The sequence below is a fragment of the Heterodontus francisci genome, chromosome 22 (genome assembly GCF_036365525.1).
Source record: "Heterodontus francisci isolate sHetFra1 chromosome 22, sHetFra1.hap1, whole genome shotgun sequence".
Lineage (NCBI taxonomy): Eukaryota > Metazoa > Chordata > Chondrichthyes > Heterodontiformes > Heterodontidae > Heterodontus > Heterodontus francisci.
Window position 1 is genome coordinate 72549087 of NC_090392.1, and position 27190 is coordinate 72576276.

At 40.0% G+C, this 27190-nt stretch overlaps 1 protein-coding gene across 1 annotated transcript; it reads left to right on the forward strand.

The window, feature by feature from the left end:
* Positions 1 to 27190, forward strand: linc.pou2af1 (lnc RNA pou2af1). The gene is made up of 7 exons (XM_068054258.1): positions 1 to 148; positions 7548 to 7639; positions 8747 to 8786; positions 13120 to 13223; positions 21020 to 21074; positions 22763 to 22998; positions 24209 to 27190. Exons 1-7 carry the CDS (start codon positions 1 to 3, stop codon positions 24527 to 24529), a joined length of 996 nt encoding a protein of 331 aa, XP_067910359.1. The 3' UTR covers positions 24530 to 27190.

Here is a 27190-nt window from a genome sequence, read left to right on the forward strand (position 1 = left end):
ATGGATGGATGGATGAAAAGTCGGAGCTTCACAACTCTGCTTTTTCATGGGAGTGTACCCCTCTCCCAAGTAGAGTCAGAGTCGTCTGGCTCTCCTCAACCTGATACCAGTGCTGACAGATTCCATCTGGGCACCACCTCAGCACCAGGTAAGCTCTCCAGCTTCACAGTTCAGTTTCAGGAAACTCTGAGGAGGTGTGCCCACATCTGACCAGAGAGACTGGCTAGAAAGCAGCCAAGGACTTCTGAGTCAGTGGGGTGTGATTTGATGGTAACAGTCTTGAAAAGGCACCTGCTGGTTGACCAGAGAAACTCTGGGCTCCATCAGCAGTAACGTGGAGCTTCTCAGAGACATGGTCTTCAAGTCTTCGGTGCTACAGCTGCCAGTATATTAGGCGGAGATATGTTCCAGCAGTGGGATAGAAAGACGGTCATATACATTTGAGCATATTTGGGTGAATTGTACTCATGTGCTTAACTCACTTACACTGCATACTAGCACCAATTGTGTGCCTCTGGAATCAAATAGGCAGGAAATTTCATGTCAAAAATATTAAATACAATTATGCATACATACCTCTTGTGTGATTCATATATGATTTGTTTAAATGAGAAAAATAAGATCTGGTTATTTTATATGGTTTTGGCTGTTGCCGAGTTTCCTCTTTTTGTGAAGGTGGGACTGAGCCCAACAAAGACAGTGATAGAGAAAAAAACCCAGAAAAATACATAAAACAGAAATAAGAAATACTAGAGAGAAAAGTCATAACAATCTGACATTGATGAAGAGAGAGATCAAAAAAGATAGCTGAAGAAAAGTAATACAGACAAGCAAACTTACAAACAAGAGGCAGACTGGCAAAATAATAGGGGATAAATAGAAAGCAAAAACACATTATCTGACTTAGAGTCAGTCGTTTGTGGCACAGAAGGAGGCCATTCAACCCATTGAGTCTATGCTGGCTCTCCATGGAGCTATTCAGTCAGAGCCACACCCCCACTCGATCCCCTGCAAGTCTATTTCCCACGTGGCCATCCAATTTCCCCTTGAAGTCTCAGCTTCTACCACCCTTGTGGGCAGTGCGTTCCATGTCATTACCACCCACTACGTAAAAAAGTTCTTCCTCATATTCCCCCTGCATGTCTTGCCCAAAACCTTCAATCTGTGTCCCCTAATCCTTGCACAATTAGTTAAAGGGAAAAGTTTTCCTTGTCTAACTTATTTTCTTTCTTTCTTTCTTCTTCTTTTGGGCCTCCTTATCTCGAGAGACAATGGATACGCGCCTGGAGGTGGTCAGTGGTTTGTGAAGCAGCGCCTGGAGTGGCTATAAAGGCCAATGGAGTGAACTTATTTAAGCCTGTCATAATCTTGAACACCCCTATTAAATCTCCCCTTATCTCCTTTGTTCTCAGGAGAACAACCACAGTTTTTCCAACCTAGCTCTGTAACTAAAATCCCCCATCCCAGGAATCATTCTGGTAAATCTCCTTTGCAATGTCTCAAGGACCCTCACATCCTTCCTAAAGGGTAGTGATCAAAACTGGATGCAATACTCCAGTTGGGGCCTAACCTGAGCTTTATAAAAGGTTCAGCATAACTTCCCTGCTTTTGTACTCAATGCCTCTATTTATGAAGCCCAAGATTTATTTATTTATTTATTTTATTTAGAGATACAGCACTGAAACAGGCACTTCGGCCCACCGAGTCTGTGCCGAACATCAACCACCCATTTATTCTAATCCTACACTAATCCCATATTCCTACCACATCCCCACCTGTCCCTATATTCCCCTACCACCTACCTATACGAGGGGCAATTTATAATGGCCAATTTACTTATCACCCTGCAAGTCTTTGGCGGTGGGAGGAAACCGGAGCACCCGGCGAAAACCCACGCGGTCACAGGGAGAACTTGCAAACTCCGCACAGGCAGTACCCAGAATTGAACCCGGGTCGCTGGAGCTGTGAGGCTTTCCTAACCACTCTCTCAATATGTCCTGCCATCTTCAAAGATGGATGCACAGACACCCCTAGAGCCTTCTGTGTCTGCACACTGTCTTTAGAACCGTGCCATTCAGTATATATTGTCTCTCCCTAGTCCTTCTGCCAAAATGCATCACCTCACACTCGTCAATATTAAATTCCATTTGCCACCTGTCTGCCCACTCCACTATCCTGTCTATGTCCTGTTGCAGGTGGTTCATATCGTCCTCACCGTTTGACTCCAAGTTAGGAGTCATCTGCAAATTTTGAGATTCTACTTTGTATTCCAAGATGCAAGTCACTTAGATATAGCAAAAGAAGCAGTGGTCCCAGCACTGACCCTTGGGGGATACCACTGTCTACCATCACGTCTGAAAAACATTTACCATGACTCCCTGTTTTCTGTCCTTAAGCCAATTAAAAAAAAAATCTAATTGGATACTGACCCTCATATTCAATGAGCCTCAATTTTGTTAACCAGCCTTTTGTGACATCTCATAATTTCCTAACTTAAAGATGTACCGATGAAGGAATATGATTTACATTATTACTCACCACAAACAAAATATTGAGATAATTAAGCACCACAAAGAAAGTTTTAAATTTGTCTTCCTGGTTGATATATAACAAGTGGAGTATATAGCAGGATTTGATAGCTGGGGTAGTCTCCAGTTCAGTTCAACAACTGTTTCCAGTTCTTTATAAATGTCATTACCCTTTACTATCAATAGAGGATGCCAAACTCATATGTGAAACATAACTTCAACTAGAGATTGTTCTGCAAGACTCAAAACTTGAGTAATCTCACCCCAGTTTCAACATTCACCTTCAGCACTATTTGACTCCTGGTGCAGCTGACCATTTTAATCCTAAGATTTTGAAACTATCACTTCTTAAAAGATCAAACGTTTGTCTCTCTACAAACCCCCTCCTCTCTCACTCTCTCTCTTCCCCAGCCCCTTTAAGTTGTTCCTTAAATCCTACCTCTTTGGCCAAGCTTTTGCTCACCTGTCCTAATGAAAGTGATTACTGATCATTTATCAACCAAATTTATCAAGTATAGGATGCATTTTGACCATTTTTGATAGCAAATCAAAACAAACCATTCTAGCCATATGTCTCTTTGGTGAGGGCACATTCAGCACAACGTCTGCAACTGTGTATTCAACAATATTCAGAAAGACATTAATAGAATCATAGACTGGTACAGCACAGGAGGCCATTTGGCCCACCCAATCGGTCAGCTCTTTCAAAGGAGTAATGTAGTTAGGCCCACTAAGTATTTATACAATTCCGGCTACTATTGAATCTGTTTCCACCGCCCCATCAGGCAGTGCATTCCAAATCCTAACCAGTCCTTGCATAAAAAGTTTTCCTCATGTTGCCGCTGGTCCTCTTGCCAATAACCTTCAGCCATTGGAAATCTAAACCCTTCATAATTTAAACATCTCCATCAAATCTCCTCTTATCCTTCTCTGCTCTAAGGAGAAAAATCCCAGCTTCTCCAGTCTAGCAACAGAACTGCAATCTCTTGTCCCCGCAGGAACCATTCTATTAAATCTCTTCTGCATCCTCTCCAAAGCCTTCATGTCCCTTGTACAGTCTGGTGCCCAGAACTGGACACAATACTCCTGCTGAGGCTGAACAAATGTTTTATAATTGGTTTTGCATAACTTCCTGGCTTTCTCACCCTATGCCTCTATGTGTCTTCTTCTTTGGCCTCCTTGTCTTGAGAGACAATGGGTAAGTGCCTAGAGGTGGTCAGTGGTTTGTACAGCAGTGCCTTGAGTGGCTATAAAGGCCAATTCTAGAGTGACAGACTCTTCCATAGGCGCTGCAGATAAGGTTGGTTGTCGGGACTGTTACATAGTTGGCGCTCTCCTTGCGCTTCTGTCTTTTTTCCTGCCAACTGCTAAGTCTCTTCGACTCGCCACTCTTTAGTCCCGCCTTTATGGCTGTCCGCCAGCTCTGGCGATCGCTGGCAACTGACTCCCATGACTTGTGGTCAATGCCTCTATGTATACAGCTCAGAATTCTTGCCCTTGGTCTCTCAGGGCACATTGGAACTCTTGAACAAGCAGAGAAGCATGGACAGTGATGGAAGCAGGCTGTTTAATTGGGACCGGACAAAGTGGATTTTAACTCCTGGGCGGGATGCCAGAGGGAAATAATGGTGTTCTGGCCCGTAAGGCTATTTGGGAGGTCTGGACCAATAGTAACGACTAGGTGTGGCTTACATCCCTCCAGCCAGTTGCCCGCCTGGTTTTGGCAGATCAAACCCCACCAGGCCCATGGAGTGGGGAGGGCAACAGAATCAGCAGGTCCTCACTTGTGGGAGCTGGGGTGAGGGGTTAATTCATCATGCCAATCAAACTGAGGAGCGAATATTTCCTCTCTGTCGCTAGGTGTCACGATTTTGCTTCACCTAAGGTTAGGTAGAATTCTTTGCCCATGGGTACTACTGTCTCTATTGATCCCATACACTCCAGAAAAATCAATCAGCCAATATCGGTAATAAAAAATAGAAAATGCTGGAAATCCTCAGCTGGTCTGGTAGCAACGGTGAAGAGAGTTGATGAACAACAACTTAGACTTCAGCGACAGTACTACTGTTGACTGACAGTGATCGGTGTGTTTGGCTCCTCACACATGCTCTGTCCGCAATTTCTTGACTCAATATTCGTTTTTTTTTTAAAAAACTCAGATGACAAACCCTTTCAATCCGTAGAAATAAGACTTGAAAATTTTAAAACGAGAGCTAGGAGCTACATTTACAGGCAGCATTGACAATCGCAGCGTGAATGAAATAGAACGAAATAACCTAACCTTTTAGTCCCTTTACACCGAGTCTGTTTTTGCTACTGATCGCTTAAAATTGTCAAGCCCATCGGCACAATTAGCTTCAATATCTGGGGATAATTATTCTTCACAAAGATCTTTACACAGTTACAGTCCGCCAGATTCCTTGAATTAGTGCCATATTAGGCAACCTAATGCCACATGCCAACTGTTGGAAGTTTACTGGCATCCTGTTAGTTTTGGCAATTTATATTTTTACGAGGACCATTAATATAGCCGTCGCTTATTGATTTTCGCACTTTTTTTATTGCCCTGGCAGAAGGCAATATTAGCAAAGGATATAGATAATAAAAAGTACACGAGGTCTCTGCAGCATCAATGGGCAGCAATATAATATGACCTTAATATATAGATACACACACACACACTAGTATCTATATGTAATATAAAGTGCCTCGATATATATGGGCAGCACCTACAGATAATCAAAAGCGTTCCAATATATGTCGCACCTATGGGTAATATGATGTCCCAATAAATGTGTAACACTTATGAAGTGATAAAGTGTGTATTTATATATACACACACGCACCACGTATAGATAATAGAAAGCGCCCTATATATATGCAGTATCTCAGCACTATAGTGGCCAAATATGTGCGCCAATTATATATTTGTAAGTTTTAAACGCATCGCATTCACAGGAAACAGCTCCCAAAGGGGACAGGAATCACTTATCTAATATTACTCTGGGGCAGCAGTACAACTGGAGGAAGTTAAGATGGGTTTATGGAATAATAGAAAATGAATGGATTACTCGAAGCATCGAATTTGTAGCAACATGCATGAACTTCAGCAACTAAAAATCCCTTTGATTTTCTTTTTCTTTCGCTGCACGGTGAAAGAAACTGAATTTCTCCGAGCTGCTGAAGTGACTTTTTTTTTTAAAACTTCTAAGTTCTCTGCAGGAGTTGGCGTGCCCACTTCTTTCGATTCAGCTGAAGATCTGTCCCCTTGTTTTAACAGTATCATAAAGCAATAACTCGCCTTGCTAACACATACATCCCTCTCTCTACATAGATCCGGAAAGGACAAACAATTCGCCAAAGGTATACTTTTCTCACAGGCTTGAGGTTGTTCGCCTCGGTATTACATAATCAAGCAAATAGGTCCGGTGCAGCCACTGGGAATTAAAAAAAAACACATTAATAATCATGACAATACGACTAACCTGCGCCTCAGAGTGGACGGTATATATAAACTGCGGCTGGGAGGGTTGTGAAGACGGAGGTCCCTAGTCCTTTCAGCAGATCAATACTAGATTCCCGTCTTACCTTCACTTGCTGTATCGTAACTGCAAGCTTGCAACGAATAACTCGATCTAGTAAAGTTCCAGTTTAGAAAAGGACAACTGGACTTTTAAGTAAAAACAAGGGCCCATGAGTGTAATTTAATATAAAGTGTTTAATTATCCCCCCCCCCCCCCCGTGTTGACATTGTAAGGGGGAATGAGCAAACTCAAACCTCAGCACTCACTTCTGCCAGACCGTTGTATAGGAATGGACGGTCTTCAGAGTAATACAGTGATGCTCCTCCCGGAATCTTACAAATAGCCATAAGCCCAGGCAGGACCAGATGCAAAATATTTCAGTGTCAGATTATTTCATTTTCCAAAACAAGATTTAAAGAAGATCTGGAATGTTCCCCGCCAGACGTAGTTTGCGTGAATGAACCAGTCTTGGAATTAACAAGTGGCCCTCGAAATAAACCCATCAGTTGAGAGTCATTTACTTAATAATATTGGGTCTGTTTCACGAAGGTAGTTTACCTCACCAAAGATCAGAGATAAAATTAGCCTAATGCATATATAAATGTTCTTTGCACTTGTAATTATCTATAAAGCCTGCACTCTTATGATAATGAATACAACAGTGTAAGTGATTAATAATCGGATGTGAATGTAGGGAGTGTGTGGTTTGTAAGGAATGAAAACACTTTCAAAAGCAGAATTTTTATTAGTTACACACCATAATCGGATTAAAAACCAATGAACATAGACGTGATGAATTTAAAACACAGGGATTCCGTGCGTCTAGACATCACTGCTCCGATGGTGAATCGGAATCCGGCCAAAAGGCCCTAAATTTCTTCCAAAGATAACCAGAAATCCTGCAAAATAAGTTCGGAAATCATATTGGCGCCCTCAAACACCGCAGATAGAGTGTTAAAATGTACTGGGCCGTAACGAGGCCCTTACTAATGTCACTGACTCCAATGATATAATTTAATGAGAAACATACTAATTATTAAGGATGTGATAGAATGAAATAGATGCAGATGAACGTGAGGATCATCACTTGCTGTTTTCATTCTCATTGTATGGTCAAATAAAGGACTGCCCCATGCCACGCCCACAAATCTGCCATGTTTGATGAAAAATTGTGAACAAATACTACTTTTTACGATAAAACGCGAATATGAAGTATATCCAAAGCTGCAGCACATCACTCGTAAACTTGCATGTGAGGTTGGGAGTGGTCTGGGGCAAAAATGAGCTGGCAGGATAGAAATTATGGACATGTTCGAGTCTCTCCTGCTCCTCTAGCCAAAGGTTAATAAAATCACAAAAATGTGGCCAATTCTGCATAAAGTTCCACACTTTACATTGTATTTTATTCCATTGGAGTCTTTATTATATGGTATAGCACAGTGTTTCAAAAAGAGAGCACTCTTTTTGTCTGGGCTTTGAATATTCAAATTGAAAGTATCGCGCAATCATTCATTGTCAAATCATTGGATTGTAGAGGTTTTAAAAAGGTCGGCATGTGTGCTGCAAAACTCTAAGTTATATCCCAAGGTATAGTGCAATAATTTTGTTTGTGTATTGTTGAAATTTCAGTGCTGCAGGGAGCACATTGCCTTAATTTTAAGAATATTGCACTATTGTCAACAAATCTGAAGAGTTAGACTCATTGCTGGGGCCATTCAAAGCATCTTTCCTGCAGCAAACTGAGTTTAATAATCCTATAATGTCTGGTAAGGCAATTTTTTTTTTTCTCTTGAAGATCTTTTTCCACTGTTTTTTCTTGCTTTGTCTCACTTAGTATTCACCTGTAAAAAGAAGGAAATCAGCATTTATTGAGCTGCTGTTACATACGTGCTCAAATCCGTTATATGTTTATTTTTCTTCAGTACAAGACTCACAGGGTTAAATATTACACTTGGTACTTAAACTTTTTGGATGCAATCGATTGTAAACAGTTTCCAGAAATGTAAAATAGTGATGAAGTATTTCTGCGAGTTGTTGACTGCAGTACTGTATTGATCATTTTTCTTCCCTTTGGCAAAGTTAGGAACTAAGTATTGTTAGGAAGGAATTGCTTGAGTAGGGATGGCTAGATTGTGTCTTTTTATTGATCAGCGTTTGTTCAGTTCACTTTTTCCCCTAAAGCTTAATGAACTGGTGGTGTTTAATGAGATTTAAGCTTTCTTTTCCGCCTCCTCCCAAGCAAGGTAAAAAGACACGTGTTTCCACAAAACAGAAAGTTAAAGAAAGGGAAAAGGATATTTTTTTAAATGTTGCAACATCATTTGACGTTAGCCCGGCTGCTAATTTCTGACTTCTTAACCGCGCCACTTTCTCCACATAAAAACTGCGATTGTGAAGAGTTGCGTGACAGCATTGAAACAAGTTGCACTTTAATCATTCAGGCATATTCTTCGCAGTCTCCAGCAATACATAAGCACATTCTTGGAATATAAATGATGATTTTCATTTACTTTTCACATTCATTGACTTTTTTTAAAAAAATGTTGCAAACTGTCTCCAAGATTGAGCTTTTCTTAGTACAAAATGTAGACATTGCGAAGAGATCGCAGATGTGTGATTTTTAAAATATAGTCAGTTGGTGTCAGAAGCTCGTGTGTTTCCACGACCAGGACAGCGGGAGGCGCATTTTAACAGGTCGAGAGCCTGCCAGCTCCTCATCGTACTGTGTCTGCAGGTAAACCACAGGGGACAGTGGGACGGGGATCGTTATATTTACAATAGCGCTTATCCAGATTTAAGAAAGGGAAATTTTGGCTTTTATAAGCTAGATGGGAGATTTAGTGAATTCTTTCTTTCCTATTTTCTCTCTTTTAAAAAAAAACCTTTGGTATTGTTTGCTCTGCAGACCCGCCACCATTCTGATACCATTTTTCTTGCATCTTTCATACCAAAGTTGTTAATCGTCGACTTGAATCTTTTCAACCTTTAAATAAAGCCTAAAAACGTTATCAGTATTCGATGCAAAGCATACCTCGAGGCAACGTTTACCCATAGTTTGGCGCCCAGTCTCACAAGTACCGTCAACGTGCCAAGAGAAAGGTTAAAGTACAACAGAAGGAGCGCCGTATAATTCACCCAGGTTACTCATTAAAATAACTTTCCTGTTGCCATCCACATACACTCACCTACATGTTTATACTCTTGTACCTTGCTCGCCCGTCTCCTCATAGTTTGAACACAACACTTTCGTAATTATTTCGGAATCCTGTACTTTTTTAAGGGGGGGGGGGGGGGGGAGAATGAAGAACTTCACTTTTTGTTCCGGGGGAAAACGCCTGCCGTAAAAAGCAATGCTATTATTTACGACTTCGTCGGCTGTTAGAAATTTGGTGCCAGCCCAGAATGTGCTAAATCTTAAAGCAGGAGGGGGATCAGAAAGGGATTTGCGACGAGAAAATGGGTCTTGGTTAAGGGGAGGGGGAACAGGAAAGTTACAATGATCCCCCAGGTGTTTTACGCGAATTATTTTATTGTTAAGGAAGGTAGCTGGGTTTCTGGAAATATGAGAGATGATTGCTTTCTGACCTCGCGCTGTTAACTCGCTCTGCTCGAGCATTTAACAAGATCCATTGTCACCCAGTTAGCAACACTCTCTTGGTGCGTCAGCTTAATTCAGGCTGACGGAAAGAATCTGGCAATGTGACTGGAGAAGTGATGCTGCCGGACCTGCTGAGTATTTCCAGCACTTTCTGCTTTTATTTCAGATTTCCAGCATCTGCAGTATTTTTTTATTATTATGGAAATGAGAGAGGTGGTAGAACAATTTAATTTCAGCTACTCCAAATGACAGAAGCCAAATAAACTTCGCGGTACTGAGAAAGTGTTTTAGCAATTTAGTGCTGCCACTGAGGCTTTTCCGAGAGGGGTATTTTATTTGTTAAACCCTCCGCCGAATATTCTGTGTTTTCCAACTATATCGAGAACGAATACTGGGATTTCCAGAGCTATTGAAACCCACTCCAGAGTTTGGTCCTCTAATTGGAATCTCAATAGAGTTCAGTAAATTCTTCCTCCAATAACCCAGTGATGTTTAAAACACTGGGGAAAGTCCTTGGAAAGAATACAATACATCCCAGGCTCTGGTTAGGGCAGACAAACAGAACTCTCAATTTTAAAATAAAAACACGCTAAAATTCACTTTTTCTCATGGGAACTCGCAGAGACATTGAATGACGTCATGCAGTCCATTTAACTTTTCAAAAATAGTATGTGTCGATCAAAAAGCAAAGATTTTTGGCGCTTCCAATGTATTTTTTTAAGCGTGAAGTGGAGATTGCTGGTGAGACTAAATTGAGTGTGCAACTGACCTGTTAATACAAACCACGCGTCTCCAAGGCAGACGTGAAATATGGAGTTAAACTGGCCCCCCAAGGCACCTCCGAGTTAATGCGGTTTCAGATGAGACGAGATGTTAACATACTCGAATAAAGGCAAAAGGTTTAGAGACATTTATTGAACTGAAAAAGAGGACTACAGAATCCACTCCCTATTTTTACCTCTTATTAAAATGCCCATATGATTATCCTGAATTTTAAAAAAATCAGCTGAACGAGTTTTGTTTCCAGACTGTTCACTGATAAGTGTTTTGTACGGGGCGGGGGAAAGGAAGATGAGTTTTTGTTTTATTAAGCCAGTTGTTATAATCTGGAATACACTACCTGAAAAAGGTGATGGAAGCAGATTTAATAGTAGCTTTCAAAAAAGGGAATGACTTAAAAAAAAAAGGAAACGTGAGCAGGGATTTAGGAAAAAACAGGGGAGTGAGACTAATTGGAGACCTCAGTTATCACTTTAGTGCTAAACATGTTACATTCGTATCATCTTTAAAGGCTACACACTAGGATCAGAAGCAAAAAAAAAATCCGTTTTTTTTATTTCAATAGGAACTTGCTTGAATTTCTGATGTGAATTCAGATTTCAAAGTATTAATATGTTTCAGCAAAGCCTGAGCGTGTTAATTAAGCCAGGAGAGCATGGCAGAAATATGCACACTCCCACACTTGGAGCACTGAAAACATTCTGCTATTCTGAACCAGCCAGCTCTACTTATCTACAGGCCATTTTATCTCAATGGCAGCATGTTGGCCTATGGAGTCAGAAAGTTCAAGCTCCATTCCAGAGTTTTAAGCCCATTACTGCCCCTTCAGTGCAGAAATGAGGGAGTGCTACACTATCAAACATCCTCTCTTTTGGACAAAGTATTAAACCAAGGCCCATCTGCCCTCTCAGGTGGGAGGTAAAAGATCCCATGACACTCTGAAGAAGCTGGGGTTGTTCTCCTTAGAGAAGGTTGAGAGGAGATTTTATAGAGGTTTTCAATATCATGAGGGGTCCGGATAGGGTAGATAGAGAGAAACTGTTCCCATTGACAGAAGGGTTGAGACCCAGAGGACACCAATTTAAGGTGGTTGGTAAAGGAACTAATGGTGACATGAGTAAATTTTTAAATGTTTTTTTTTAAATGCAGCGAGGTGTTAGCATCTGGAATGCACTGTAACGAAACCCACACCTGCCAAAATGAGACATTTTGTCATATGGAACATTTTTGAACTGTTACTGGACTTTAAATAACTTGTTTAAAAAGACCATAAAAGTGGCTGAAAACATGGCTGCAAATTAACATTCTAAAAAAGACAGTTGCCTGAAGACAACAATGGGAGTATCTCTTTGATTTAATTAGCCAGATGGATTTTGATCAACAGCCATTGAAAGTGCAACAGCCAGCCTACTCCTGCTCCTATTTTTCTAGGTTTCTACACCTTTCTTGTTTAAATGAGAAAACCGGTCTGGTTGATTTCTTTGCCATTACAATGAGAGAGCAGTGAGCAAGGATTCGCTAAGGGGAAGCTGAAAACAGTGTTTTTAAAAATTAAACCCCGTTACAGCCAAGCCAGGAAGGCTGAGAGGGGTGCCCTAGACCCCTGCCTCACCTGGACATGACAACTGCCTGACAGTTTGGTGGAAGCAGATTCAATTGTGGCTTTCAAAAGGGAATTGGATAATTATCTGAAGAGAAAAAAAATTTCAGGGCTATGGGGAAAGGGCAGGGGAAATGGGACTAGCTGAGTTGTTCTTGCAGCGAGCCGGCATGGATACAATGGGTTGAATGGCCTCGGTTTGTGCTGTAACCAATCTATGATTCTAAACGGTGGCGTTCTCCATGGTATCCTAGCCTACATTTTACCCCTCAAATCAAGATTACCAAAGCATTACTATCTGGTCACATCACATTACTATTGTGGGACCTTGCCGTGTGTAATTTGGATGCTACATTTCTTTATAACACAGTGATTACACTTCAGAAGTACTTCATTAGCTGTGAAGTGCTTTGGCATGTCCTGAAGATATAAATGCAAGTTATTTCTTTCTTTGTAACTTGGATTTCTGTTTCCAAATTTCTAACCCAATACATTTGCAAAATTTTCTAAAAACACATTTACACAAAAAAAACAACTTATTTATAAAGTGCCTTAGGCCATCTCAAAGTGTTTCAAGTGTGTATATATAAATTTTTATATAATCAGTATAAATATTTATATTTCAGAATATAATTTTTATCTTACTTTGCCTGACAACATATTCTATACCTTTCAATGATTTATGATTTGTATACACAACTTCAGTATTGAGTTACTGATAACACTCATCATTGCTTGCAGGTTGAAGGAGCTGAGATAGTAGAACAAATGGATTATGTGACACTGATTCTTTGTATCCAACAGTGTTACATATGGATCTCTGAGGTTGCAGCCTCATTTCACTTACTCATGATCAAACAAACACAATTTGGAAAGCACCATGAAAACCTAGACTTTTTTTGTTTAAGGAATTAAATGATAACAAATCCATTCTAAGAATGGAATTGGTTTAAGTGTAAATGTTACAGAAAGTGTTTACTCAGGGCCCAATTTTAATGCAGTCTGAGTGAATGGGTTTTGTGCAAGTTAAAAATCGGGCCCAGTATTGTGTCCATGCTTCTGTATTATAATCAAGTTTGATTTCTCCAGCAGAGAAACAGAAGGTTTACCAAGGGGTGAGGGTGAAGATCACAGTTAAAGAGCTTTTGCAGCAAAGGAGGGCTCTTCAAGCAGGCGTAACCACCACCACAGCGGTAGGCATTATCTCCTATATATGTTAACTCTTCAAGTACACAAGACCTTCCAGATAGGCTAGATTTATTGGTTGTGGAATAGAAGATTAATTTCATGAAAGATAGTAAACAATGAGAAAAATAGCATATCATGATAGAACTGCCCTCCAGGGGTCAGCCATTGTTTGATGTCAGTCAGAAGGTTGAGAGTTCAAGTCCCACACCAGAGACTTGAGCACAAAATCTAGCCAGTCCTTCAGTGCAGAACTGAGAGTGTGCTGGCACTGTAGGAGTTGCCATCATTTGGTTGAGATATTTAACCAAGGCCTGTCCGTCCTCTCTGATGGAGATAAAAAAAAAAGATTCAGTGGCACATTTTTGAAGAGTAGAAGAGTTCTCCCTGGTATCCTGGCCAAAATAATTAAAATAAATCACATTGCTGTTTGTAGGACCACTCTGCATGCCACATTTCCTACATTACAACTCTGGTTACATTTCAAAAGTATTTCTTGGATGTAAAGTCCTTTGGGAGTTCCTGAGGTTGTGAAAATGTTATAAAAAGTGCCAGTATTTCTTTCAGTAATTTTACACTCAGCACTGGCCAGCATTACATAAATTTCTAACAGGTCCCCATAGTATGTTACAGCACATAAAAGGAGGAGAGCTATCCAATTAATCCCACTCCTCTGCTTTAACTCCCCCGCTCCCTCAGCAAAAGCCCTGCAAATCTTTCCTTTTCAGGTATATATCTCATTCCCTTTTGAAATTTACCATTGAATCTGCTTCTACACCATTTCAGGCAGTGCATTTCAGATAACAACTTACTGTATAAAAAAAAAGCCTTTTCTGCCTGTTGGTTGTTCTGCCGATTATCTTAAATTGGTGTCCTCTAGTTACCAATCCACCCATAAATGGAATCATATTTCTCCTTATTTAAACTACCAAACCCATTATAATTTCTAAAACCTCTATTAAATCTTCCCTTAACCTTCTGTTCTCTAATGAGAACAATCCCATCTTCTCTAATCTCTTTGCATAACTGAAATCCCTCATCCCTGGCATCATTCTGGTAAATTTCTCTACCCTCTCCAAGGCCTTGACATCTTTCCTAAAGTGTGGACAGCAAATTGAATATAATACTGTAGCTGAGAACTTTATAATGGTTTAGCTTAATTTCCTTGCTTTTGTACTCTATGCTTTTATTGATAAAGCCAAGCAGCCCATATGTTTTTAGCAGCTTTATCAACTTGTCCTGTCACCTTCAAAGATTGGTGTCTGTCCACTCCAGTACCTTCTTTTAAAATTGTACCATTTAGTTTATATTGCTTCTCATTCCTGCACAAAATGCATCACTTCACCTTCTCTGGCATTAAATTTCATCTGCCATCTGTCTGCCCATTTCACCTGTCCATGTCCTCCTGAAGTCTGCTACTGTTCTGCTTATTGTTTACTATATTCAAACTTTGTGTCATCTGCAAACTATGAAATTGTGATCCCTATACCCAAGCCCATGCCATTAATGTCTATTGAAAACAGCAGTGATCTGAATATCGATCCCTGGGGTGGGGTGGCAGGGGGCAACACTGTATATTTCCCTCCAGTCTAAAAAAAAACAACCAACAATTCATCACTGCTCTCTGCTTTCAGCCTTTTAGCCAATGTTGTATTCATGCTGGCACTGTCTCTTTAATCCAATGGACTTCAAAGTTTTTTTTTTCATTAAATCTACTATGTGCACTTCACAAAAATGTCTTTTGAAAGTTCAAAACACACACATCAATTGCATTACCTTCATTAACCCTCTCCATTACTTCATTGAAGAACTCGGTCATGTTTTTCAGCCAAGATTTACCTTTAATATATTTTGCCTGTCATTAATTTAGTCCATATTTTTCCAAGTGAAAATGAATTAATTTTGTTCTGGATTATCATCTCCAGGAGTTTCTCCACCAATGATGTTAGGCTGAGGGTACAATGTACTGCCATTTTTGTAGACGCAAAGCAATTTCAATCATGCATTGAAACGTCATATCTGACTCTAGAAAGCTCCATGGTTAAGTGATTAGCAAGCTTTCTCCCCCATCCCCTCTCACCCAGGATGTTGTTTTACACCATGTGGGCTTGGCACTATTTGGACTAGAACTCTAAAGAACAAAGAACAAAGAAAATTACAGCACAGGAACAGGCTCTTCGGCCCTCCAAGCCTGCGCCGATCCAGATCCTCTATCTAAACATGTCGCCTACTTTCTAAGGGTCTGTATCTCTTTGCTTCCTGCCCATTCATGTATCTGTCTAGATACATCTTAAAAGACGCTATCGTGCCCGCATCTACCACCTCCGCTGGCAACGCGTTCCAGGAACCCACCACCCTCTGCGTAAAGAACTTTCCACACATATCCCCCCTAAACTTTTCCCCTCTCACTTTGAACTCATGACCCCTAGTAATTGAATCCCCCACTCTGGGAAAAAGCTCCTTGCTATCCACCCTGTCTATACCTCTCATGATTTTGTACACCTCAATCAGGTCCCCCCTCAACCTCCGTCTTTCTAATGAAAATAATCCTAATCTGCTCAACCTCTCTTCATAGCTAGCGCCCTCCATACCAGGCAACATCCTGGTGAACCTCCTCTGCACCCTCTCCAAAGCATCTACATCCTTTTGGTAATGTGGCGACCAGAACTTCACGCAGTATTCCAAATGTGGCCGAACCAAAGTCTTATACAACTGTAACATGACCTGCCAACTCTTGTACTCAATACCCCGTGAAACTGGGTTTAAAAAAAAACTAACTCCATTGCATAATCTCTGATGTTATGAGAAAATGAAAATCCTCTCCCACAAGCTATTAATATTGAAAAACAAGTATCTGCCAGGGGGAAAAAAAGAGCTCTTCTTCTTTTGGTAGAAAGTATATGATTGACAGCATGCAGTATAACTGTGGGCAAGCCTGCTATGCTTTGCCCTCTAGAGCTGCCAGTGTCAGTTGATGCTTGGCAGATATGGTTTTTCACTTCATAGCATCAGGAGTGAGACTGTTGCCAGTTGAAAATCTGCCTTCCACATTTCTCTTTAGAAAATATCTTTGATAAGGTCCCATTGAATTTCCACCTATTGAAAAAAAAAGACTTGCATTTATATAGCATCTTCATGACCTCAGGACGTCTGAAAGCAATTTACAGCCAATGACGAACTTTTGAATTGTAATCATCAGTGCAAGGTAGGAACACAGACAATATGGGCACAGTAAGATCCCACAGACAGCAATGTGATAATGACCAGATAATCTGGTTTTGTGATGTTGGTTGAGGGATGAATGTTGGTTAGGGTACAAGTGACATTTTAGTAGTTCTCAATTAGCAAAAAAAAAAGTCACAGCAGCTAGAGGCCATTAAGTGATGCTCCATACAAACATTTTAGTGTAAGTACGTTGAATTCCACTTCCTGCATCGACAGAGAGGGCAATATGGCATGGTCCTTCCATTATCCCATTGTTTTAAAGCTGGTAGCACTGAAAATGGAATTTGGCAACACCTTCACTATTGCTCAATCTATGTTTAAACATTTGCATAACACATGATTCAACATGAATGATTAATTCTAAGAAAAATCTAATTTGCCAGTTAATACCCAAGGTAATTTGTCTAGTTTAGGGGAGAGCCAACTGTGCAACAGCCCCAACAAACAAATTTCTCTGCAGCACCTGTGGAAGAGCCTGTCACTCCAGAATTGGCCTTTATAGCCACTCCAGGCGCTGCTTCACAAACCACTGACCACCTCCAGGCACGTATCCATTGTCTCTCGAGATAAGGAGGCCCAAAAGAATTTGTCTAGTACTTTTCCACACTTCCAACAACTGCTGGGGGTTAGATTTATAAGACACATCCTTGTTATAGTTGCTTCTAGTTACAGTATGTAATTATATCTTCTAAAAAACAGAAAAATAAGATATTTGCATATGCACAGGAATGGGGCAATTGTATAAGCAAAGGACTCCCCCCCCCCCCCCCAGTGAAGTTGTTGAAACTACTGTGGAGCTGAATCCTATTGCCGCTTTCCACAGTAGTATTCTGATGGAAGACTTTACATATGAATTACTCCAATTATAAAGAAGGAAGAGATGATTAATAATCATAAAATGAGTGGAAAAAAATCAGAATGTTGCTCTATATTTGTATTTAAAATCTTGTTTTGATTTGAAAATTGTGTTTTGTGGGTGAAAGTTTGTCCTCATAGAGTCAAGGATGTCAGTATTAAAGGCATGGAGTACTTTGCTGATTTTGATGCTTAAAATCAATGGCAGGAACTCATAGGTCAGGTGCAGAGTACTCTACATTCCCAGGACAATGTACCTCAGAAGCCCCTATTTCACTGGTGTAACATTTCCATTTCCCTTTTGGCCTCCCATCCTTCCAGAGTGAGATTATCAATTTTTATCCCAGTGACTGCATGTTTTTGCCAAAAGCAGCTCCAAATTCAGGCAAACTCTCAAACTGCAATACAACAACCAAAAAAAACTAGCATTACGTATTAATTCTGCTCCAGTGCTATGTGGATAGAGCTACAGGATAACAGAGTTTATTCTTAACATCGTACATATCATGGTGCATTGCACAACAAAGTAATAACACACATGCTTCCACATTGTTGTCTGGGTCATTAGGAGATCACCTGCATGTGGGATTTTGAACAGAGCCAGTTCCTAAACTTCATAAATATGCTCTTGCAGATTTCAAGCTTGTAACCACCTACAATCTGGATGTATAAGTATATTAATTTGCATTTGTAGAATGACTTTAATGCTTCAGAACATGTCAAAGCACTTCACAGCTAATGAAGTACTTCTGGAGTGTAGTCACTATTGCCATGTGGGTTTCACTCTTCACTCAGTGGCAGCACTCTTGACTCTGCCAGTGATCATTCAAGCCCTAATCCACACACTTAAGCACATAATCTAGGCTGACACTCCAATACTGTCAAAGGTACTATCATCTGGATAAAATATTAAAATGAGGCCTCGGCAGTCCTCAGGGATGGATGTAAAATATTCCATGGTATTATTCAAAGAAAAAGCACTGGAGTTCTCCTGATATCCTTCAGCAGCACTAAACCGGTTCATTTGAATAAAATTTCACTTTTTTTTTGCAAATTGGCTGCTGTGTTTCCCTGTATCTGGAAAAGTATAATTTGTTACCCAGATTTAATTATGGGAAGTTCTGTGCTGCAAGAGCCTGCCAGCTAGTAAGTGGCTGAGTGTGCTGAAGCTCGTTTAATGAACAATCTTGCTGCTGGGCAGATGGGGAAAAAAAATAGAGAAAAGACTTTCATCACTTCAGTCTGTGCTGCATTCGATCCCAGATCTTCACTGCATCTCAGCACCCTTGAAATCTATTCAAGTTTACATTGCACAATGTCACAGTGGCGCAGTGGTTAGCACCGCAGCCTCACAGCTCCAGCGACCCGGGTTCAATTCTGGGTACTGTCTGTGTGGAGTTTGCAAGTTCTCCCTGTGTCTGCGTGGGTTTTCTCCGGGTGCTCCGGTTTCCTCCCACAAGCCAAAAGACTTGCAGGTTGGTAGGTAAATTGGCCATTATAAATTGCCCCTAGTATAGGTAGGTGGTAGGGAAATATAGGGACAGGTGGGGATGTGGTAGGAATATGGGATTAGTGTAGGATTAGTATATATGGGTGGTTGATGGTCGGCACAGACTCGGTGGGCCGAAGGGCCTGTTTCAGTGCTGTATCTCTAAACTAAACTAAACAATAAGCAATGTTCAAACCTCTCACCACTTCATCCCCAAATTAAATTGGTTAATTATGCTCACCAGTGCCAAGAAAACAAGAGCAAAATGTATCTTTTCAGATGAATGCTGGGGTAAGATAGAACTTTGTAGGCTTGCAGCAATCCATGGATGTGGTGTCAACATGCATAAAGTTTCAGACATGTTAACGCTAGCATTAGAGAACTTTGTGGTATGTCAGCATGCTTGAAATCAATTCAACTTTACATATCTCCTCTGAATGTAACCACTTGATGTTTAATCCCTGTCTAGTACAACTATTAAGGGTTGGTCTGTAAGCAATTTCAACTGTGCCAAACATTTAGCAAGATATAATATTTCCCTTCTATTTTTCTTCTATGAAATGGGGGATTTCACTGCACTCGCTTAAAGAAAAGCTTGATGTTGAAGTTTTGCCAGCAGTCAAGCAATAGGTGTCTGAAGGTTCTTATGCAAATTGAGTGTATTCAAGTTATTGCATTGTCCCTATTCCCAAACTTCTCAAAACACATACCGACATCTGTGATTACGCTTTTTAAAAAAAATCTCAACCAAACCAACAAATCTAAATTTACTCATATTCATGAGTATTCATGAGTTCATTTAAAACTAAAAAATATTCCATCAAAAACATTTTTGAAAATGAATCTTTGTAAACAGCAAGTAAGAATTAGGAATAATTCTGAACTGTAACCAAATGAAGGGGTGTGGATTGTTTTTAGACTGCAATCCCTAAACCCAGTACATTCACAATTACCTCTTTTGTTATGAAGGGAGCACTGGGCAGCCATGTGATTGTCCAATGCACATTTCAACTCCCCAGTGTCGGGTTACCAGATTCCGGTCAGGTCTGCTTGACAGCACCCTCATCAAACACGCGCAAGCAATTCCGAAGAAGGGTCACTGACCCGCAACGTTAACTCTGCTTCTTTTTCCACAGATGCTGCCGGACCTGCTGAGTGGTTCCAGCATTTCTTGCTTTTATTTCAGATTTCCAGCATCCGCAGTATTTTGCTTTTATATTATTGCGCAAGCAAATCAGTCACCTTTTAAAAAGTTTCTTTTCGGCCCCTGAGAAAACACTGAACGAATCTCTGCTCAAAGAAGCATTGTACTTTCAAAAGTTATTCTGCTTTCAGTGCGTCTTAAAAAAAAAACCTAAGCACACCTTACAAAATGGTTTCAGAAATCTTTGGCCAGTTGGAGTTTGACTTTAATTAAACACGGAGTTCAATCTGTATTTAAAACATGGACAATCCATCCCCACCGCACTCATCATAGACATGACCGTACTTTAACCCAATGATTATCTCTGCTCCAAACATTAACATGCCAATTTCCAACGCTGAATACTGGAAAGCAGCACATAATCAAACTTTTATAATGTATGAAAAGGTCCGAAGGTTCCTGACAATGATAGAGTTTGGAAAAAGGAAACACACGGTGCATTTGTTCACGATATCGGTTTTATAGCGGGGCTGTAAAGAAAAACTCCAGAGATGTTTCCAAGCTTTATAAATTCTGAAGTCAATAATCTCAAATAAACAACCTGAGAGCTACAACACCGGTGATGTAATGGAAATCTGATTCTTTAAATCATGTGATCTGGAGGAAGCCATGTTCACAATGTTAACCTGAAGACAGTGTCTGCAACCGGTCAGGTGCTGTCGCTTTGGAGTCAGTTTAAAACTAAAAAAAAACTTTGATCCAAACCCAACTCACTTGAATATAACTCCCTCATCGCTTCCAAATTTTGCTCAGGTTTAGTTAACGATTTGTAAATAATTCGAAATGACAGTGTAGACACAAAAATAAAACTAGCAAACGAATCTGGATACAAAAGGGTAGACCGAATATGGATTGTGCCAAATAAGGAATCTATATTTTTATATATAAAAACTTAATTAAATGAATGATATTTGTTTGTGTAAACTTAATTATTTAAGTCATCTTCGCTGCTGATTCATTTTGCTTTGCTGCTTTTTTTTTCGTTTATTCGTCCTCACCTCTCCACATTTACTTGTATTTTCCTATTTCAGCTTACCACAGCCAACAGTCCTCAGCTCGCGGAGCCAGTCTATTCCTCGCACGCAGGTCAGTGAAACACACGCAAGAAACACCATCCACCTCTCCCAAAAGAGGGCTACAAATTTTCACGCTTTTCGAGATAAAGCACCAACTCTTTAATATTAAAGACCAGGCAGTGCATAATCTGCAATCCACCAATCAGACACACAAAATAGAAGAAAGGAATGCAGATGAATAGGTTAGAACGAATCAGACCGTCGGGTCCTCCAACATCCATCAGCTTCATCGGGAACGTTTTGTGAATACAACGGGGCGTGGGGGCTGCCATTTAAATGTAAAGTTTGGCATCGAATCGTCGCAATGATTTAAGCATTGTATCCTGTCATCATTACATCTCTGTTAGCTGCGGGATTCCTCCCACTTGTTGCTAGGCTCCGAACCTCGGCTGAACAAGAGTCTGTCTCTTGCTCAAGACTGCACTTCTCTGAGTGCAGTGTCAAAAAGTTGAAGAGTGTTCGCTCACAATCTTCATCCACCTGTTAGAGAAAGTTAAAAAAAAAACAGTATTTTAAAAGTAATGCAGTTGATCCTGTCCTCAGAGCAGAAGTTTGACTGCTCTGTGAACTTCTAATCAATACATTAACAGGACTAAATCAAACTTTTGAAGCGAAAAGAATTGCTTTCTAAAAGAAAGCAACATAACAAATCAAATTGATCACAACCCTTCCTTCGTATTATTTTAATGTAATGTAACTCAGGAAATACCTAACACATCTGCAAATTGAAATCTGATTCATGGAGAATCTTGTATTATGCAGCATGAGATGCCTAAAAGCAGTCTGTCAGCGACAGTCTGTGCAAAGGATGCCAGGAATAGAGACAGGGTAATAAAAACAAGAAATGCTGGAAATACTCAGCATCTGTGGAGAGAGAAGCAGAGTTAAAGTTTCAGGTCAGTGACCTTTCATCAGAACCCATCCGCAGTATTTTGCTTTTATAATAGAAAGGGTACCTGAAATAACTCCAGTATTGCTTGAAGGAAATTACTGCTTGGGACTCACAAACAGCTTTTATTGGATCAGATTTTAACGATAACAGACCTGAGATGCATCTGGGTTCCAGATTGCAGTTCAGAGAAAATAAACTCTTAACACGTTTCAAAGTCCTCTCTACAGTTATTAAAGTTACTCATTATTGTGGGTTAAACCCAAACACTTGCTAAGTGAGAGATATAGACAAGTGTTCAGTTCTGTTTTGTACAATTCTTCCCAGTCCCTGGATTGAAAGCCGTTTGTGAATGAACACACGCAGAAATGAGGTTTGAAATCATCTTGTTCAGTTGGTTGACATTTTAAACGTGTCGGGCATGCACATAAACGTGTTGCTCTCTCTGTAAACACGTTATTCAGAAATTGAATATTTCTGTAAACCTGGAATTATTTCCTCACTGACCTAAGGAGAAGCAACTTTCTGAAGATATGGACAGATTTTGTCTGTTGTAGCGGGAGTTCAGCCTTTCAGTATAAGCTTGTATTTAATGAAAGTCCATTTTAATGTTTAGCACCCCATGAAACCGAAAAACTGATTGCAACTTGAAAGAAGCAATTCCGTTCTATTTACAAATCCAGAATGCCATACACAAGCAGTTAAATCCACCAGCACAAACAGCAAAATTGTCCTGCTATTTCACCAACTACTTCCGAAAATCTGCATGAAAATGTTCCTGAATTGTGTCCCTGTTTTTGTCTTTCTAGCTCCCCACAATGTCTGTCCTCCATCTAACGGACGTGAATCCAGTTTCTATGAGTGCAACCAGTTTCCAGAGAATGTTCCATACGACCAGAACCCGATCTTTTATGAAAGCACTGAGGTGTATGAAAGATGCCTTCCTGACCTCTATACTGACAACTCACTCACCCCGCAACTTCCTACCTTGCACTGTCCGCCAGCCAGTTACCAGACACCCACCTACTGCAATCACTCAGCTATGGTAAGCCAACACGTTTTAGCCTCTTCATTTGAAGTTTCCCAATAGTTTCTGACATTGTACACAGTGTAAATTGTTCCCCTTAAGGGCAGTTTTTTTGGGGGGGGTCGTCCAGTTTACTTACCTAACCAATTATACAGCAGGGAAAACTTACATCAGTTGCCCAAATCTCATCAGCAGTTAAGGAAATCTAGCCAATCCCTCTCACATTTGGCCGTGTTCTCTTAAATCTGAAATATGAATCATGTGATAAATGCCATTAGACAGTTGTAATGCGATCTCCTTCATTGATGACAAGGAGTTCTTGATTTGTTCTCCCCATAAAAAGGCAATTTTTTGTGGCCATTTTTCTTGGAACTCAGCTAGAATAAGCAGTTTTCTGTCATCCATGTGGTAAAATGGTTAACATCAACCGGGCTTCTAACATCTAGCTGTGTTTACATAACTTGAGGAGCAGTAATTCCTGAGAACCATTCTTCTTGTAGCTTAAATTGTTGCGATATGATCAGCCCAAATAGTAAAACTTCAGTACCATGTCAATGCAATAATGCAGTTGTTCATCTAATCATACTGGTCAAAGGTTGCAGGCATTGTGATTACATACGACCTTGTCCTGAGAGCTACGACTAGATCTTTCCAACACAGGTACAGTCAAAGTTACGCAAGTATGCACCTTTTGAAATAAATTGTTAGAAATCAAATGTTGCTGGAACAAACCTGGTCAAAAAGAAATAATTTACATTTACAATTTTCACATCCTCAGGTTGTCCCAAAGAACTTCAAGCCAATGATTTACTTCTGAAATGCAGTCATTTCAAAGAAAGAATTAAATTTGTACACAGCAAGGCCCCAGAAATACCAGTGTGATGCATGACGAGTCCATTTACATTGCTGTTGTTGGCTGAAGGGTGATTTTTGGTCAGGATACCAGGAAAATCTCCAGCTCTTTTTCATAAAAAATGGCATGGGACTGTGTACAATCACTTAACTGGCAAACAGGGTCTCCGTTTAATATCTGTTCTGAAAGATGGCACCTTCAATAATGTGACACAGCTTCAGCACTGCACTAAAATGTCAGCCTAGATTACGTGTTCAAGTCTTGCAGTGGGACTTGAACCCCCAGCCATTGGATTCAGAGATGAGAGTGTATTAGAATTGATGACATTCATTTCTTAAAGTGTACACACAGATAATTCCATTGTTCCTTCAACAGATCTCAGGATCGCCTGCTTACTCTTCAGTGGATTATGGATATTCTACCCAATGTGTTCCAACAACTCCAGAAGACTTCAGTCCATCTTCACATTTGGATCCTAACTCCTTTTATTCAACTCCTGAAGAATATTTTTCTCACCAGCACTACAGTTGCACATCAGCAATCTGCTCCATTTTTTCCTACATGCCAGACAACATAGAAATGGGCCTGGTGTCTGAAAATGGGTCCTTTACAATGCCAGAATATAATGACTATTCACCAGCAATGCTCACAGAAGATATCTGGAGAGGAAACTTAAATGAATGTTTAGACTATTGATATAATTATCAATAGTGGTATTGGGAATATCTTGTGCTTTTTAAACAGTATGTACAAGTTGACATTTTTAAAAATGATTTTGGTTGAATTTGAACAAGAGTAGTTCCGCTGAACAATATTGTAAAATCAGATGAGAAAGATTTCCAAATCCAGAGCATTTAAATCACTGCCGCCTTAATTCTTCACACCAATTTTCTCTGTCAAATGTTCTGTCTTCCCCTGAATGCATTGACACCTTGCTGGGGCATTGTACCATGGGCGCTGGTCGCTGTCTGGTACAATGCCCAAGTAACTATTATGAGGCACAAACACGTGTAGTGCGTGTTGGTAGACTGGTCTATTACGTAAGTATCACATGTTAATACCCACACATACTCATTTCTAGAATGATAGCTGGATAAGTTTTACGAACAGCTTGGGTGGCTTTTCCCCTCTCTAATCCAGGGTTACTAAGGTGAAATGTAGAACCTATTCTGGTGCCCAGGTTGAGGTCAGAATGGGATAAAAGCTGGGGTCTTCCTCATCTGTACCTCTCAGCGACACACTGGATAACCATGCTGAGCCATACAGACCAGGCAGATCCCTGAAGAATTATACAGAAGTTTTTTTAAAAAGTGTTTAATTAATACCAACTTGTCTTTCACTGTAGTGGTTGGCTGGATAAACTCACTGAACTATTGAGAGATCTTATTTTAACTTTTCTGGGGCATATTGTTCATTTGCTAATATTTGGAATATTTTCCCCCTTGTATAGTTGGAGATGATTAAATACTTCCAAATGGGACCAGTTAGCTGTAATGCTAAATTCCTCCCATGTTATCCTAACAATGTATGCAACCAGCAATCTGAGAATCCACCACATACACGGTACAAGTTTATTTTTTCCATTTCCACATTTTCTTTTCATAAGTTTACATAAATATAGATAGAGGAACCATTTGAGCCACATTAGTTCATTCACCTAAAATAACCTATACTTTTCTCAATACAATATCCAAACATCTCTTAAATGACTCCAAGTTCCTTTCTCTGCTCAGAAGTACATTTCACATGTTGATCACTTTTTGTGTGAAGAGCTTTCTGATATCAGCCCTAAATTTGCCTTTGCCAGTTTGAACCTGTGTTCTTTTGTCCTGTTGTCATGGTTTATCATTGAGCAGTATTGAATAGTCAAATGTATGGTTACGGTGACACGGTTTCAGCCACACACACACTAATTTTAGTAGAAAACACCTTCAGACACAATACTACTAAATATACTTGACGTGTACGTTATCTGAACAAACATCTGCCACCATTCAGTGTGAAACTTTGCAGTCTTCGTCTTTCACCAAAGTTTTGAGATCTCACATGAATTTATCAAGCACAACACATCTTATTGAAGCTTCTAGGTTTTTGTCCAGCAGTTGTGAGTGGTACCTTGACTTAATCAGGGTGTTTACTGCAAATATTGACTCACACAACGAAACCTGCAACTGCTTTCCATCCAGAACACGGTTCAGTGCTATTTGCCCTTTACCTGTGCTAATTGCCTTTTGCTATGAGCTGCTCATTATCATTTGGACCTGCTTTCTTCTGCTGGCCCAAAGTAGTTACTTTGATTGGTTGAGGTAACTATGGTGACAGCTCCCCTCTCTACTCAAAAATCTGGCATTCTCATCCATTGTACGCACCATTTTAACCAATAAGCTGCAGTGAAGGAAGTAAAGCACACAAGATGATTCAAAAAAACTTGTATACTCTGCTGTTGTTACCACTTTACCTACAAGTGCACAAAAGGTTAAAGTTCACATGCATATGTCATGTGAATATTAGTACTAGGATCACGTACTCAATGAGGTATCTATTACTCATTTATTGGCTACTAATCAAAAATGCAATAAGCTACATTTGGATTCCCAATTAGCTACATGTGGCTAGTGGCTAATGGATTAGACAACACTGTCTTAGAGTACTGTACTGGATTTATTTTTCTGTACTATTAACTTACATAGTTCTGTAGGGTCCCCAATCATTCAGCTTTTTAAGGCTCAAGATCTTTTTTAATGCATTTGCTTCTCCAATGATAGGACTCGATCTCTTGACTTATTTAAGTGCAAATTAATAAATTAATGAGGACATGAGCACCTAGGCATCAAACTAAATCCTAAAATTCATTTTGCTTTGGAGAGGGCTGATAAGAAGAGGAGAAATACACACACTTCTGTTTGTGCTTGAATAGTTAACCTAATTGCATTGGTGAAGGGACAACAATCCAATGTTTTGTTGCAACCAGTTCCTCCAGCACATATTAAAATTCCAGCTGAAAGCTTACTGTTTATTGAAATAGAGATGACACATTTCATGTTTTTTGCCAGTGCTATTTGAGTGAATGGATTACTCAAGCCCACAGGTGGGCAAATATGCCTAAAACTCGCATTCCTGAATGCTAAGGGAGTCACTATTATTCAAATCACTCTTGAATGTTAGTTTAATACTTTACCACATGTCATTCTTTTTTTATATCTGCACGGAGAATATATTTTTTAGGTTGTACGCCTGGATTGTTTGATTCTTATCTGTTTCGTTTGTGCATTGTAGTGCCGCTCTGGAGTAAAGCACTTGTGTTTATGTAGAACTAAACAATCATTTTTATATTTTGAAAATAAACCTTTTTTTACA